Source organism: Diceros bicornis, chromosome 10 (genome assembly GCF_020826845.1).
Source record: "Diceros bicornis minor isolate mBicDic1 chromosome 10, mDicBic1.mat.cur, whole genome shotgun sequence".
In the NCBI taxonomy this organism is placed as follows: Eukaryota; Metazoa; Chordata; class Mammalia; order Perissodactyla; family Rhinocerotidae; genus Diceros; species Diceros bicornis.
Genome location: NC_080749.1, coordinates 79,983,932 through 80,001,385, shown reverse-complemented (window position 1 = coordinate 80,001,385; position 17,454 = coordinate 79,983,932). Strand labels below are relative to the sequence as shown.

Below are 17,454 nucleotides of genomic sequence, written 5' to 3'. Positions count from 1 at the left end.
TGAACTATGGAACACTTACCCAATAGAGAGATTGAAAAGCATATAAAGTAAATATTTATTGAATCATTTTTCCATTTTGATTTTATAGATTGGTTTCTATAGAAACTTTTTTCACGCCAACACAAGATAATGTTTCTTTTTTAAAAGATCCTAGAATTAAAATCAAAGAATATTCTGCCTGTGTCAGTTATGTTTATTCTATTATTTAATATAACCCTAGAAAGAATTTAAAATCAAGTAAAGGATAAGTTTGCATGGTCTCATATATTTATGTACAGTACATGTCGGAAGATAGTTTTAATTTTTTTGGATGTTTCTGGGACAGTGTTTAAACACTGAAGATGGAAATGTTAATGTGTTAGGTATTGAGCAAAACTGTCCTAATACTTTTGGACTAAATAAATGATTCTTGATTTATGTACATACTAGTGATTTCTCTTTAAATGTCATCTCTTCCCTTTTAGCTATTTTTGTTGATTCAGTGATTAGAAAAATATATTTTAATCTTTTGTGATATATATAATGCTGTCTGTGCCATCACAGGTTTACTGTAGCCTCCCTGACTAGCTACTGTGCTTTACCAAATTTCTATGACTTGATCTATTTAAAACCAATTGTACTTATACAGTTGGAAGCTAGTGAGAGTGCTCATCCAATTTCTGTTAGCTTACAAATTTGAGAGGAAACTGTATAGAATAGAGTACAGGCTTAGGAACAGATTTGACCTTAAATTCTTGGCTAGTTTGTATGTCCTGTCCATGCCTTAGATTCCCTAGCTGTAAAATGGAGATAAGATGATAATACCTACCTTCTAGGGTGGTAGTGATGAGCATTTATGATTACCTATGTAAAATACTTGGTACAGGGGTCAGCCCCATGGCATAGTGGTTAAGTTCAGGGCGTTCCGCTTTGGCAGCCTGGGTTTGTGGGTTCAGATCCCAGGCATGGACCTACACCGCTGTCAGCCATGCTGTGGCGGTGAGCCACATATAAAATAGAGGAAGATTGGCACAGATGTTAGCTCGGAGCTAATCTTCCTCAGGCAAAAAAAAGAAAAACAAGATTAGCAACAGATGTTAGCTCAGGGCTAATCTTCCTCAGCCAAAAAAAAAAAAAAAAAAAAAGTTGGGGGTTGCTGGCCCAGTGGCATAGTGGTTAAGTTCCTGTACTCTGCTTTCGTGGCCCAGGGTTCGCAGGTTCGGATCCCTGGCGTGGACCTACGCACCACTTATCAAACCATGCTGTGGCAGGTGTCCCTCATACAAAGTAGAGGAAGATGGGCCTGAATGTTAGCCCAGGGCCAATCTTCCTCAGCAAAAAGAGGAGGATTGGCAACAGACGTTAGCTCAGGGCTAATCTTCCTCACCAAAAACACCCCCAAAAAAACAAAAACACACTTGGTACAGGGGGGGCCTAGCAAAATTGGTACTCAATCAATGGTAATTGTGGTAGAATTAGCTGTCTCATTCTATGTTCTGTGTGTCCTGTTGAAGCTTTCATGCTTGCTTAGTATGTGTCAAAGTTTCTGTTATCTCTTATAAGATTTGTATAGACATATATGTGTTTTTACATTTTTAGGGAGTTCCAATGAATTCACTCAGGTTTCTCTTTGAAGGTCAGAGAATTGCTGATAATCACACTCCAAAAGAAGTGAGTAAAATTTCTTCTCTGAGTCAAGAAAAGTTTTAAATTCTGCATTGAATGATTTGGTTCACTAGTATTAAACTGCCTTTTTCTTGAATATTCTCTGATTTAAGTGGTATATCATTTGTCAGAGAGAAAAATAGTCTTTTGGATTGAGCTTCCCATATATTGCCTTCAAAGGTACCAGTGAAAAGTGGGAATTGAGTACTGAAATTGTCAGAAAGCACATACTACATCATTTTGAAGATGGAGAGATGTTCCTTAAATTTGGCAGATTTCTGGCACACTTTCATGGTGATGGTGACCTTTTATGGTTTGATTTTAACCTGTTTTGAGAACTTAAGACAGAAGCTTAGTGTATAGTAAAATGTTTGGCTCTGTCATATTAGTTTATGTTTTTTAATGCTGCTGTGTCTTTGTTTAATTGTTTTATTGTAGGGACTGTTTTTTTTATTTTTTATTTTTTTTTATTTTGTGAGGAAGATCAGCCCTGAGCTAACATCTGCCAGTCCTCCTCTTTTTTTGCTGAGGAAGACTGGACCTGGGCTAACATCCGTGCCCCTCTTCCTCCACTTTATATGGGACGCCCCCATAGCATGGCTTGACAAGCGGTGCATCGGTGCGCGCCTGGGATCCGAACCGGCGAACCCTGGGCCGCCGTAGCGGAGCGCGCACACCTTAACTGCTTGTGCCACTGGGCCAGCCCCTAGGGACTGTTTTCTTTGTTTATATATTCCTCCCTCCCCACCCCCCAATAGAGGCCTCTGAAAGTAAGCAAGTATGAGAGAGTGTGTATTTATATTTATACAGATTCCTCTCTCCAAATACAAAATAACATTCTGATAGTGGGAATGATGTGTGGTTATTTTTTATTTTGAAAACATTTCAAACTCATAGGGTTGTTATGAGACTAGTATGATATTCTCCTGTATAATCTTTTCCCTAGATTCACCAGTTATTAACATTGTGCTCTATCACTCTTTCTCTATACATATATTATTATTATTGGTGGACCATTTGAGATTAATTTGCAGATATCATGACCCTTTACCCTTAAATATTTCTATGTTATCTTCTAAGAGCCACAGTTCAATTATCAAAATTAAGAGATTTAACTTTGGTGCAGTCCTGTTATCGAATATGCAATCAAAATAGTCTGATTTTGCCATTTGTCCCAGTAATGTCCTTTATAGCCTTTTTATTTTTTTTTTAAACCTGACCTGGGATCCCATCCAGGATACACATCCTAACTAGTTATCACGCCTCTGTAGCCTCCTTTAATCTGCATCAGTTACTCAGTCTTTGTTTTTCATCACACTGACATTTTTAAAAGAGTACGGGCCGGTTATGTTTTAGAACATCCTTCAGTTTGGGTTTGTCTGATGTTTCCTCATGATGAGATGCAGTTTTGCATTTTGGGTAGGAGTAGCACAGAGTGAAGCCGTGTACTTCGAGTGTGTCACATCAGGAGGTACATGATGTCCAGTTGTCCTCTTGTGGGTAATATTAACTTTGGTCACTTAGTTAAGGTGGTAACTGCCAGATTTATGTATTATAAAGTTATTGTTTTCCTTTGTATTTAATAAGTAATTTGTGGGAGATACTTTGAAACTGTGTGAATGTTCTTCTTTAGATATTGGCCAGTGGGGGCCCCTTTAAGTTGGTATCTGTTCTTTTGGACATGTCTCCATCTTTTTAAAGTTTCTGTTTTGAAATAATTTTCAACTTACAGAAAAATTGCAAAAATAGTACAAAAAATTGTACTCTCCTCCACCTAGATTCACCTGTTTTTAACATTGCTCCCTTTGCTTAACTATTATTTCCCTCCTCGCCATATATGTGTGTAAATGTGTTCCCCGAACCACTTGGGAGTAGATTGCATACACCATAGCCATTTACAACTTAATATTTTAGCGTATATTTCTTAAGAACAAGTATATTCTTTTACATAACTACAGTACTGTTAATCAAATTTAGGACACTTAACACTGTTAGAATGCTTCAGTCTACAGCCTAATTTTGTCATTTGTCCCAATTATGTCTTTTACGACAAATTTTCTCCCTCGTCACTGGATCCAGTTCAGTATCAACATATTTTATTTAGGTATCTTTTCAGTCATTTTTAATTTGGAACAGTTCCTCAGCCTTTCTTTATCTCTCATGATGTTTACATTTTTGAAAAATAGAAGCCAGTTATTTTCTAGTAAGTCCTTCGGTTTGGGCTTCTCTGTTTCCTCAAGACTAGATCACAATTATGTATTTTCAGTTGAAATACTACATAAATGGTGATGTGTCTTTCTCAGGGTGTAATAGCTGGAGCACATGAAACCCCTTATTGGTGATGTTAATTTTTAGTTTAATTGTTGTCTTTTTTTTTTTTTTTTTTTTACTGTGTAGTTATTATTTTACCTGTTGTAATTGAGTAATTTGTGGGGACATACTTTGAAACTATGTGAATATCTTTTTCTCCTCAAACTTTTCCTGTAAGTTTAGTATCCACCCACTTTCTTGAGTATTTTCTTACTTTCTGGCACAATAAGATGCTCCAGACTCATCTTGTATTTTCCCCGTCCTAGCATGGCATGATCTCTGCAGCACAGTAGATACTTAAGACATTTTTGTGACCCCTTCCTCACTATCATTAAGAGATTATCTTTTCAGAAGACTAATGGGTTAGTGGGAGAGAGCAGGGATTTAGGGAGTGACCCCCTTGTACTGTCGTTCTCTCGTCCCTGCTAATGTACTTCTTGAAGCTGATAGCTTCATACTCTCCATAGTTCCAGGACATGTGCTGCCTTCCTGATGTAAAGGTTCCTTGTAATGTTTGGAATTTTAGTCCTTGCAGTATTTACCAGGCTATATGTGCAATTAAAATTAAGTTTTAATAGCATCTTTAATTAATAGTTATTTTAATATTCATATAGGTACCACAACCAAGGTATGCTTGACACTAGAGCCAGTCTAATCACTTTAAAAAATCCTACATCAACATAAGTCTGTGTTTTACTTTCAGATTTCTTAGCATATTTTAGTTTTTGTTTTGTATTTTAATTTTCATATTTTAATTTTCATTTCATATTTCAATTTCATATTTTAATTTTCATATTTTAAATTTTGTATTTTGTAATTCTGCAAAAAACTATCACCTAAAATATTCAAAACTTTTCTCATTAAAGGAGATTACTGCTCTTAGACTTTCCTTTAAAATTTTATTTTTCATTTGTTTTTGTGATCCATTGTAGTTCAGTGGAAACAGTGGTAGTTTTTGTTTTCAGTCTGCCTAGTACAGTGCTTCTTAACCCCAGCTGCACAGCAGAATCAAGAGGTTCACAGTCCTTACCCTCACTGAGGGCAATACCTGGGTTTGTGTGTGTGTCACCATGCCCCCTGACATACTCTTTCTTTTTTAAATAAAGAATACTCATAGTTAAAAGTAATAAAAAACCAAACTACCAAAGTATATAAAATAGAAAATAAATATATTCTGAATATCTGCATTCCCATTTCTCAGAGTCAACCATTATCAATAATGTCTCTAAGAAAAAAATTCCAGAATATTTCAATGCATATAAATATAAAGCATATTAAAAAAAAATGATAATTGCCCATACTTTGCTTAATGTTCTGTAAAAGGCATTTTATAGGATCCCTTTTTTCTCTGTAAGAATTGAGAAGGGATGGGCTGAAAAATCTAGCTTATAAAAGTGGAGGTATTGAATAAGAGTAGATGTATAGTTAACTTTTCTGCATTTAGAATGGTCACTATCAAAGACAATAACAGTTATATGCCAGAAGGAATTGTAGGTGACAAAGCAAACCACTTAGAAAGGAATCCTTAGGCAGTATTTTTCTAACTAAAACCATATTTATTTCAAAGTGAGATCAAGTTTTTTGAAAGAAATGAAAGATTCTATCAAGTAATTATATCTCGAAGTAAAATGCTTTTTAGAAAATACGCCATCAAACTATTATTTAAACTATTGAATACATGTTTCATTAGATTTAAAACTCCTTTAAGGTACTTTTCAAAAACATTTAAATTTTACATGGTGAGTGACTAGACTGAGAAGTGAAGTCGAGTCAGCCAAGTGAGATGAAGGGCTTCATACACATACACGCAGAAGGAAAGACATACCTCCCTGTTCTTTAGATTGAAGAAACAGGATTCTTAATCTTAGAACAGGGTCACTGTGGATCAGTTTTGTATCTTTTTGCTCTTGAAAACAGTGGCCACATAAGTGCAGCCAATTGAAAAATGGTACTTTTATATTTTACAGCTAACATATTTTTCTTCCCTGTTACAGCTGGGGATGGAAGAAGAAGATGTGATTGAAGTTTATCAGGAACAAACAGGGGGTCATTCAACGGTTTAGATATTCTTTTTATTTTTTTCTTTTCCCTCAATCCTTTTTTATTTTTAAAAATAGTTCTTTTGTAATGTGGTGTTCAAAACGGAATTGAAAACTGGCACCCACCTCTTTAAGACATCTGGTAATTTGAATTCTAGTGCCCATTATTCATTATTGTTTGTTTTCATTGTGCTGATTTTTGGTGATCAAACCTCAGCCCCCTTCATATTGCCCTCTCCTTGTTAAAAATTACGTATGTGCACAGAGAGGCCACCTTTTCCAGGACTGTGCATTTTCAGGCTTGTGATAAATAAGACCGACCAACGTGAGTGTTCATCATGACTTTCCAATTGGCCCTGAAGTTCTAGCATGTGATTGCTTCACTCCTGGACTGTGACTTTCAGTGGGAGATGGAAGTTTTTCAAGAACTGAACTGTGGAAAAATGACCTTTCCTAAACTTGAAGCTACATTTAAAATCTGAGGGTCTGGACCAAAAGAAGAAGAATATCAGGTTGGAGTCGCGATGACAGAGATGATGAGAGTAATGACTGACTCCAAAGATGGCTTCACTGAAGAGAAAGCATTTTAAGATTAAAGAAAAATCTTGTCAGAAGATCCCAGAAAAGTTCTAATTTTCATTAGCAGTTAATAAAGTTATTCATGCAGACGTGTATACAACAGAACACTGCTCTTTTTGATTTTATTTGTACTTTTTGGCCTGGGATATGGGTTTTAAATGGACATTGTCTGTACCAGCTTCATTAAAATAAACAAAATATTTGTAAAAACTGTACTAATGTTCATTTTATTTTTAATTGTATAGAAAGAAAAAAGAAAATGCCTAAAACATAAGGTTTCCTTGCATAATACTTGGAAATTATTGTTTGTACGTGGTACAAATAAATTTTTTCTTCAGTACTGTGCAGTGACGATCATGATTTTGAAGCACTGGAAGTTACTGAAGTGCCTTCTGCATTAAGGAGTTAATTAAGACCACAATACCTTCTTAAGTACTCAACGTTCTGTTTTTTAAAAAACTTGATATTTCTGTATGGTGCCTATATATGATACAGTTACCCAATCATGTTGAATAAATGGGTATACCAAAAATTCTTAATTGATTTATATTGATAATTTCAGTTTTCCCTTTAACAATTTATAAAATGTACTCTGCTTAGTTAAGGTTTGGGATATTTTGTTTATAATTTCCTTTTATTTCTTTATATCCTAAATATTGAAACTTTGTGTAAAATTAAAATACCAAATTAGTTCCTATTAGAGGGCTTAATCTTTTAATTCTTTGATGAATCGCAGAGTTCAGTATATCTATGCATACACGTAATCCAATTTCATGTTGTTCCCAATAGAATGTCATCTGACCAATTGAGCAAATATAAAACCTATCTGGAATGCATTTGATAAACTGTTAGAGCTTAAATGCGCTACTCAAGTCACCTGTTGAAAAATGATTGGCTTGGCTTATAAATTTCTATATCTGACCCTAACTGAAAAAGTATTTGTATTGTCTGTTTATAGTCTAGGTAAATTAGAGCTGTTAGACCGTCACCTGGCATTTACCATTATATTAAATAGTGACTGGGAATTAGGCCCATTTCTAGAAAATCCTGATTGAGTTGCATATTTCTGTCAGGCCTGAGTAAGAAACCTGGTAGGCTATTTGAGCTATCCAGAATGCTTGAATATGTAGTTTGGTATCTTATTTTTGTTTGCATCTTAGACTGAAGGCTCAGCATTTAGGTGGTGGAGCTTAGCTACTGGGGAAATAATTGTTTTTAGTTTATTAGATTCTTCTAAATGCATTGGATTCTGCTATGGTTAACTTAAAAATGTGCTTATCTGGGGGTTGGCCTGGTGGCGTAAGCCGTTAAGTGGGCACGCTCTGCTGCGGTGGCCCGGGGTTTGCTTGTTCAGATCCCGGGCGTGCGCGACGCACAACGTGTTAAGCCATGCTGTGGTGGCGTCCCGTATAAAGTGGAGGAAAATGGGCATGGATGTTACCCCAGGGCCAGTCTTCCTCAGCAAAAAAGAGGAGGATTGGCATCGGATGTTAGCCCAGGGCTGGTCTTCCTCACACACACACAAAAAACAAAATGTGCTTATCTGGTGTAGTACTGCTAATGCAATAGGCCTTTCACAGCAACAACTTAATAGAATATGAGATTTGGAAGGGACCTTGAGTAGCATTTAGTGTAGCCACCCTGCCTGGTGCTTGGCTGTAGCATCCTAAATTTGTAACAGAAGAGAGAAAATAAAGTCAGTAATGGTACTTTCCCCCACATGGATGTTTTCCTTGAGTGTTCTTTTCTTCTGTTCCTAGTTGAATTATTCGAGATGCTCTTTTCTCATCTGAATGAATTGAATGATGAAAGAATGTGCAAGTAGGGTCGACAAGTTTGAGAAAAAGTTTGTGACATTTACAGCCAGTGTTTTGGCCGTTTTATTTCTCTTTTACATAAAATGAGTTAAAAATAAGCATCAAATCTAAGCAAGTCCAATAACACAGCAATACAGAGTCAAAATTAAGTTTGACTTCTGGATCGTAGAAGTGCAGTTCCTGTAGAAAGCAAATACCTTGCAAGCATTAGTGGGACATTTTTCAGCTGTGGACAGTGACGTGTAGAGTAGAGCCAAAGGAAATTTGTGGGAAAATTCAGCTTCAGATACTGCTTGCTGCTTTAACTAACATTCTTTTATATATCTTGTTTGCTAACGCTCTTTCGTCCCCTTTAATGGTCATTCTATGACAGATGCTTATTACGTACTAATATTAAAGAGATGTTAAAAACCAATTAACTAATCAAGACTCTTCCTTGATAGTGTGATTTTAAAAATGGGGAAATTTGTGTGGTTGGTTCTTCAAAGCACAATTAGGAGCAAAAACAAGATGTGTTAATTTTCCAGGTCTCTAGAACAGTGCTGTCCAGTAGAACTTTGTATGATGAAAATGTTCTGTATCTGTGCTGTCCAGTGTTGTAGCCAGTAGCCACATGTGGCTGTTGAGTGCTTGAAATGTGGCTAGTGCGACTGAGAATTGAATGTTTTACCTTACATTTAAATAGCTACATATGGCTACTTATTGGACACTGCAACTCTAGAATCTATACTTTGAGAATGTGAGAATAACCTCACAAAACAGCTCATTTTGCTCAAATGAACATTTATCAAGTGATTACCTTGTTTTAAATAGACATTAAATTTTAGATTCTTAGGATGAAATGGATGTGGTTTTGCCTTTAAAGAGATTACAATAAAATTCTTAATATATGAAAATATGAATTAGTTCCTCTTAGCTAATTCAGAATTATTTGTATTACAAAATTTCCATTAATCTGCAACTCTTTCAGATACATTGACTGAAATGAAATACTTGGACTATCCTAAGACTATGTTAGTGTCTTACTAACTGAAATTAAACTGAAATTCAAACTGAAATTATAAAATTATGGGCCGGTTTTAGGCACCAAAGCTTCTGAATTTATGTGGTTCTAGAGAACACAAAGGATTTAGGTGAGTGAAGAGTTTCACCGGGTTGAGTCAAGTATGTGTGGTGGGGAGGGGTGGTGGGAACGGAGGTCCTGGCTTGCAGTTAGGTGTGGGTAGAGGTAAACCACATGAAATGGAACTAATTGGGCTCAGTGTGGAACTTCATTATAGAAGGAAGTTTCTCTTTTTTCTGTCACCAGCTCCCAACTTACTTTTTTTTTAAGTTTTCTTTTAGCCTCAAGGTCTGGGTATTTGTAGGAACTGAAAGTAAGAGAAGACCCATGGTCTGGAAATGTTGTGTGTCCACTGCAGGCCATTGGCTTCCTTAAGGAGTTCTTGATGGAACTGAAGGTGTTTCTTCAAAGCAGCTTTTTGCCTAAGGAGACAACCCCACCCAAATCCCAATACTCAATAAGTATCCTAGAAAGTGCCCTTTTAAGCTAGTAGAAGCATTTTGGATTTGAGTTAAATCATCAGTTAGGCTTGGGGCTACAGATCTTGCATTTTAGTGGAAGATCATACTCTGTTCATTTAGTAACTTTACATATGAGGTTTAGAGTGTCATGGGCCTCCTACTGGAAAAGTAAAAGGTATAACTCACAGTTCTTAAACTCGTATTGCTGGAAGGGAGTCCCTTGTTTGAGAGATGAGGAAACAGGCCAGAGGAGGTAAAGTACCTGGGCCAGTGTCAACACGAGTGAAGATGAAGTAAAGCCAGCTGGCATCAAGTTCTGACCCTTGGTGGAGTGAGGCTCTACCCCTCACACACCCCTTCAGCTACTTGGTTTTCTGCTTTCAGCTGCTTGGACTAGCCTTACAAAATTGCTCAACCTCCCTTCTTATGACCTGTCGGTTTTCTATTTGTGGAAAATCCAATAGTTTGCTTTTGGTCTCAATACTTAGGAATCCAGCCCTACTGCTATGATACATGGAATACATAATTTTGAAATTGAATGAAGACTTCTCTAAGGATCCGTTTTGTAATTCACATAACAGCTGAGGAAAGTCCAGGAAAGGACAACTCAAGGTTAGGTGGAAAACCTTGAAAAAGAGTTGGTGCTGGCTGCCTTCTCTTTCTGGGCCCCTAAAGAATATTTATTAGCTTAGATTCAGCTTAAACAGTCAATTGAAACCACATTACCCAGGAGATTCTACTATCAGAAAGATCAATGATCATTACTGTTGTAAGAGAATAAAGGAGGAAATGCTGTTGGCCCCTGATGGCTGATTCTGTGCTATTTCTCCTAACAAGGCCATCATGAGATCTGTCTTAGCCTACCTCTCTGACCTCCTCTGAAAGTATTCTTTGTGCCTTGTTCACTTCATTCCAGCCATGCTAACTTTCTTTTATTCTTCAACATGCCAGTCTCATTCCTTTCCTTGAACTTTTGCACTTACTGTTTACCTGCTGGAATAACTCTTTGTAGTTCAGGTTTCACCTTATGTATCACCTCTTCTGAGAAGTTTTGCCCTGGCCAACCAATCTAAACTAAGCCTCCTGCAATCCTATCACATCTTTAAAATTTTTCTGTATAGCATTTATTGCCAGCTAAAAAAAAAATATTTGTTTAGGGTCTGTCTCCCTACCCTAACCCTTAGAAGATAAATGCCATTGGAGAGGAGACCTCTGTCTTGGTTCCTCCTGAATTTCCCAGTGTCCAGAACAGTGTTCGGCACATGATAGGTACGCAATAAATACTTATTGAAAAAGGCAGTGGTTCAGAACCAGGGAGTCTTAGCTCTGGTCCTGGCACTGCCCCTAACACACTGTTGGGCCCTGATCTAGATCCATCCCCTCTTTGGGACTTGCCTTTCACATCTGTCAGCCAGAGGGCTGACACAGGTGATCTTTAAACTCACTTTCAGCTTCAATACAAGTTCTATAAGCCATGAAGAAATTCTGTGACATTTCTAGCAAAAGAATCTCTCTTTGTTTTTTAGTTCTTCCAAATCATGTTTACAGGACGTGGGAAATCTTCCCTTGTCCAGAGGCAGTGCAAGGCTCGTCCCAGAGCAGGCAGCCAGGCCCCTGAACGGTTCCCTGTTGCAACTGTCGCCCAAACATCCAGTACCTGGCTTCCTCCTGAGCCAGCCTTGCTGCTTCCTCTTCCTTCTGCCTTCTCTCCTCTGCTTCTAGCCAAGCCTTCTCCTCTGCCTCCTGTTTCCGCCACTGGTACTCCAGCCGCTCTTCTTCAGCCATTTCCATCAGGCCTTGTTGTTCTTCTGCTAACTGCATTTCCAATTCCTTCTGCCTTTGCCTCTCTGCCTCTGCAGAACAGAAAAGGGGGCAGGCTTAGCAGGGGTCTCACTGGAGAAAACAATTCTCTGATCCAACTCTCAAGTCTGTAATTCCCAGGGACTCCCCATGAGATAGGCTACAGCTTACCTGCCAGCAGGCTGCCAGATCCTCTGTGGGGCTTACCTTGGGGTTAATTTACTAATCGAAAAGTCCTTTATCAAGCACCTACTATGTGCAGTGCACTCTGCAATTAATACAAAACCCTGAGGGAGAATTTTCCAGAGCCTGGTGTGCTCAGGGGTGGTATGCAGATGGGTTGGGGAGGGGTGTCAGATCAGGGTCTGGAGAAACTTGGTGGATACTCGGCTGGACTGACCAGTCTAAAGAGTGTCATCTGCTGAAGTTCCTTCCTCTTCCTCAAAAGTGAGGCTGTCGAGATTCCACGCATCAGCACCTGCAAGGCGGCCCTGCAGCTATCCAGATGGTTGACTGTTTCCCTCTGCTAGGGAAGGACTTAGGATCTCTGATTTAGGCAGCTCCTGAGCAATGCCGAAAGGACAGGGGAGGGCCAGGGTCCCAGTCCAGGGATGACTGAACTGGGGGTGGGATCCAAGGGTCCTCTCCACAAGCAAGTCTTTCTTATTTTGATCTCCTATCTCAACTCACTATAGTCACACATATCAATCACTTTGAAAAAAAATAGCTTATACATTTGGCGTGCTTCACACACTATGGCCTAGGATAGGAATAACTGAGGAGATGCAAATGAACACCCACAGTGGGATAACAATATTTCTGCCCCAGATAGGAGACGCAGAGCTCCAGAATCCCCTCACCAGCCCTCTCGGCTTCCTCCTGCTGCCTCTTTCTCTGCAGTTCTCGCAGTTTCCTCCGGAACTCCTCCTGCTGCTGCCGGGCTCTCTCCTGGGCCACTTGTACCTGGAGCCGCTGCCTCCTCTCCTCCTCCTCCTGCTGCCGCCGCTCTTCTTCCAGCCTCTGTTTCTGCAGGCTGAGAAGACCCCCCAGATGGTCAGGAAAATGGCAGAAAACACTGGGGCATCCTTGTGAGACAAGTCAACGGGCAGTGCCCCTGGGGGAGGCCTTGCAGCCCCAGGCCACCGGAGCATCCCATTCAGAGCAGACCCCGTCTGCAAGGGAAGCCTGAGGGAACAGCAGGAGCAAGCACACGCGGCCTGAGGCTGGAAGCCTGGGAGTTTCGACACACAGCTCTGTGCTCTGGGGCGGGGCCCGAGCTTCCCGGAGCATCATTTTCCCTGATTACAGAGTGGATTTTGAATCTCTTGTCTCACAAGGTTGTTGTGAAGATTAAATTAAACGGGTCCAGGCCTATGAAAGGGCCTAGCACAATGCGGAGAACGTGGCAGGGGCTCAACCAACGTTTGCTGGACTGAATCTCAAAGCCCTCCCGAGAAGACCCCAGGAACAGCTGTCTGGGGTAACCCTAATGGTCAAGATGCTGCATCATTTCTTTGGTCCAGATTATTCCTAGGACCACTGAGGATAGAGAAAAATGAGACATGCTGTTTTCCTTCAGGGCATGAGCCTCAGAACCAGCTTTGCCCGTAATGAAGGTCAACCCCTGCCTTTCGCTTCTGCTTCCTAACACCGCCGTGGCCTCCGAGGCTGCTCGACCCACCGGATCTCCTCTGCGCGGCTTCGCTGCTCCAGCTCCAGCTCCTCCTCCATCTTCTCTGCTCTCTCCAGCTGCTCCAGCCGCAGCCGCCGCTGCTCCTCCTGCTCCCTTCTCTTCCTTTCCACCTCCAATCGTCTCATCTCGGCCCTCTCGGCTCGCAGCCTGTCCCGGAAAGCTTTCTCCTGCTCCCTCTTAGCGAGGAGGGCCTGAGGAACCAGAGTGTTCTGAGTGCAAAGGACAGCATGGTAACCCCAGGGGAGCTCGTCTTGGCAGTGAGCCCCCCTCCACTCCGGACGATGCTGTCTCTACTCGGAATCATTTAGTGGTTTCCACCTCTGACCACCGCTGCGTAAGCTCTACCACCACCAGCTTGGGCTCTGGGGGCTGACTGACCTGGATCCAAGTCTCTCTCTTACTTGCTTCAGGGTTTGGGGATCACAACTTAGTTTTTCTGATCTTGTCTTCCTCTTGGGGCTGTTACCAGGATTAATTGAAATAGTGACAGTGCCAGCATGATGTCTGGTACATCGTCTGTCTAGAGTTCTCAACCCTAGCTGCACTTTAGAATTGCCCGGGAAGCTTTCAAAAATCACTTGAGGCCAAGGCCCCACCCAGACCAATAAATAAAGATACCTGGGTGGGAGTCCTCGGTGGTTTTACAAAGCTTCTCAGGTGATTCTGACGTGAAGCCAGAGCTGGGAACCACAGGTTCTAGATGGAGGCTGCTTTGCCAGGAGCAGTCTTAGGTATAGACGTGTCAGACACATTTAACCCCATGCCAACTCACTTTTTCAATGAAAGCATCTCAGTTTCTGTGAAGGATGTCTTAGCTTTCCTTCTTCTCCCTCATGCTTCCTCCTCAGTCAGAAATATGCCCATGAGGGGAACCTTGGAAGGCAACTCCTCCCTGGGAACTCTGTGTGTCCAAGAAGGGGTGAGACTTCCTTGCTTTTTAGCCTTTGCAGAGGCAGCACGGTACTATGCATTGGCACTAAATCCAAGAAACTTGATAATCTAGCAGGATCAGAAAAATTCTCCCCATAGGTTAAAATATCATCTGCTGTGTAGAGCAGAATTCCATAATCTAGGCAGCTGGGAGGATTGAGAACTATGAAGTAAACATCTTTCTGAAATCCTTTTTGGAAGGCCATGGGCCATAAAATAAATAAAACATAATAATTTAAAATAGTGACAAGCTCTGATTTTGGAGTCAAAGGACCTGGGTTTCAGTCATGGCTCTGCCACTGGATGGTTATGTGACTTTTGGCAATGGACATTTAACTCCTTCAAGCCTCAGTTTCTAGCTCTGTAAAATGGGACCAGTCATACCCGGCTCACAGTGTGACTGTAAAGATTAAATGAGATGCAGCAGAGTTGTACCATATGTACATGTAACTTAGGCGAATTTAATTCATAGCAGCTTAGCTGTGGGTGCTCTTGTACCGTTGAAAGATACTTTTTTTTTTTGGTACAACCAACCTCTAAACGCAGTTCAGCACCTTCATCTCAGTGGAAGAAATAGCGATCTATTCCAATAGCAGAGGAAAAACTGGCTGTGTTGGTCTTCTTGAGAGATGTGTCCGTATGGTATTATTTTTGGTTAATTACAGGGATTTTCAAGGATAATTTTTCTTACACTCATTCAGTTTTTCTCTTACATAGTTGACATTAGAATCGAGCCTCCTGGAACAAAATGGCTCTCATATGCAAAAGCACCTTGTGTGTGTGCTTTTCCGCTGCCTGTGGCCCAGCTTTGCCACAGAAGAGCAAGTCAGTAAAGGAGGAATTTCTACAGCCTTTGGGAGGCAAGCAATACATGAACTCCAGGCCACATCATGGACATGTGCCTGGCTCTGATGGCCCCTGTCCACCTTTCTAGGTGGCCTGTACCTCCCACAGATGGGTGCTCTGCCAACTTCCCGCTCTATGAACCAATCACTTTGTACCACCCAACCAATCAGGGTGGGTACATGCCCTGGCAGTATGGGGGCCTCACAGGGTGCATCATTTTCAGAGGGGCTTTGCCACCCTGTGTCTTTGATCAAGTCTGGCTTCTTAAAAGGGTCAGAAGTTACCAAAGTAGAACAAATAAAACCATCATGTAGTAGAGCTGTTTCAGTAACTGCAATATAATTTGGGGCAGTTTTTCCCACCCCTGCAGTTGCACCAGCGAGGACAGAAATCCCTCTGGCCCAAGTGGGATTATTGGACCTACCTTGGAGGGAGCCTTGTGGCTTCTCTCTTCTTCGGATTCCATGTTTCCAGTGACAGCTGCAGTCTGGGTGGGTGGTGATCTTCCATCTACTGAAACTCGGCTCTCCTGAGCATTGTATTTGGGAGAAGGCCAAGGGTCCTCTACGAGGGAAACTGAAGGAAAGAAACCTCTCTCTGAGGTGTCTTCTGTTTCCTCAGAGTTAGTGACATCAGGCCCACTCAGCTCTGTTTCCAGATTCCTTTCCTTCTGTGTCCTTTTCCTTTTGGCTCGTTTTTTTTCTTTGGCATTTAGCTCTGGTTTCTTTTCAGCCTTTGATTCCTTTGACTTTCCTGGGGAAGATCAACGAGGGACAGAGGGATAGCTAAGTGCACGTGATGCCTGCATCCTTTTCAGTAACTTCTAAACTTCAGTGTGCACTGGAATCATCTGGCCTGCAGATTCCTGAGCCCCTCTCCCAGAGTCTGATACTGTAGGAATCTGCATTTTCCCACCACTCCAAGTGTTTTAAGAAGGGTGGTCCACAGACCATCCTTTGAGAAACTGCCTTACCCTATTTGGATCAACTGTAATTCAGCAGTCTTGCTACTAAAAAAGTTCTGTTTCACCCTGACCTATGGTGGGGACAGGACTCTGTGGAGGGGAGACCTGTAGACACAGCTGGAAAGTCATACCTGAAGAGCCTGGCTTGAGGTTGCAGCTTTGTAACCCGGAAAAGTTTAAGCCTTTCATACTCTAAGAACTCTTCCTCAATTCACCTCTGGGGGCCACAGGTATTTCCTTTTCCCAATCCTGCCAATGCTACCCAAGTCTTGGGCTACAACAATGTAAACTCAGCAAGACTTTAAAGAGCAAACTGTGAAAATAGATCTGGCCCAGGAGATTATCCAATGTCATCCTTTCTGACAGCCTTTGATTTGTTGGGAGGGTCTTCTGCATCATGTGGCCAGTAAGGATGGGTGTGTGTTTTAGGCTAAAGAAAGTCTTCAGGAGCGTAGGAATCTGAATTTCTTGTAAGGTGCAATGCAAGAAGGAAAATGGTAGCTGGGGTAACCATTCAGAGCTTGTTGCATCCTTCCCCTTCCCAAATGCCCTCACTGCCCAATTCTCAGATTACGATAAAGTGATTGGTTCATAAAGGCAGTGGTAGTAGTGTGCATTTGAAATCTAATGGCAGGGACAGACCTTGGGTCCATCGTTTTACTGTTTGACCTGTTTGATCTTACGCAAGTCACCCAACCTCTCTCAGCCTCCACTGCTACATGATGTACCAATAGTCCTTACTTTATGGAGCTGTTGTGGGGATTTCATGGTATGATGTGTGCAGGGCTCCTAATATAGTGGGTGTTCAGTGAATAGGTGCTGTTATTATTATTATCATGTCCTCTCCTAGATCTCTAGGCAACCCCCTGTCTCCTCTATCCCCGTCTCCTAAGATATTGACATGAAATAAGGCTGCGACACCATTTTAGCTGTGGTGGTCAAGGAGACTCAAAACAGAGAAATTGTCCCATAGGATCTGCGCTGATTCTCTGTGACACCTCCCGGCCCCCATTAGGCATCTTCTCCTGGGTCATTCCTCATGGGGACACTCCCTTACCGACAGCAGCCTCTGCTTCCCTGTGAACCTTTCCTTCTCTCTCCCCCTTGGGTGCCTTGGACTTGTCCATCTTGGTTCTTTTCTTTCTCTTAGCTTTGTCAATCAACTCCATCTCCTAAAGGTGAAAAATTAAGAAAAGGGACCATGGTATGCGTAGGAAACAAACAAATCCATCAAAGAGAGATTGTTGAACAAGGTGACAGAATGGCTTGGAATGGAATTTGCGTGGGTTCCAGATGAAGCAGAAGAGC

At 41.1% G+C, this 17,454-nt stretch overlaps 2 protein-coding genes across 3 annotated transcripts in view; one reads left to right on the top strand and one right to left on the bottom strand.

Annotated features, from left to right (window-relative positions):
• SUMO1 (small ubiquitin like modifier 1) overlaps positions 1–6,787 on the top strand; it is a 46,891-nt gene extending 40,104 nt beyond the window's left edge. Inside the window, exons 5-6 of the mRNA XM_058548601.1 lie at positions 1,579–1,650; positions 5,949–6,787. Of these exons, the coding sequence (XP_058404584.1) occupies positions 1,579–1,650; positions 5,949–6,017 (141 nt within the window). The 3' untranslated portion in view covers positions 6,018–6,787. The remainder of the gene's footprint in view (positions 1–1,578; positions 1,651–5,948) is intronic.
• Positions 6,788–9,735: 2,948 nt separating this feature from the next.
• Positions 9,736–17,454, bottom strand: part of KIAA2012 (KIAA2012 ortholog) — a 105,814-nt gene continuing 98,095 nt past the window's right edge. For both annotated transcript variants that reach the window (XM_058548653.1, XM_058548654.1), the window contains exons 18-23: positions 17,204–17,318; positions 15,607–15,935; positions 13,395–13,597; positions 12,574–12,746; positions 11,571–11,766; positions 9,736–9,874 (exon numbers count right to left, since the gene is read on the bottom strand). In XM_058548653.1, coding sequence (XP_058404636.1) covers positions 9,736–9,874; positions 11,571–11,766; positions 12,574–12,746; positions 13,395–13,597; positions 15,607–15,935; positions 17,204–17,318 — 1,155 coding nt within the window. The remainder of the gene's footprint in view (positions 9,875–11,570; positions 11,767–12,573; positions 12,747–13,394; positions 13,598–15,606; positions 15,936–17,203; positions 17,319–17,454) is intronic.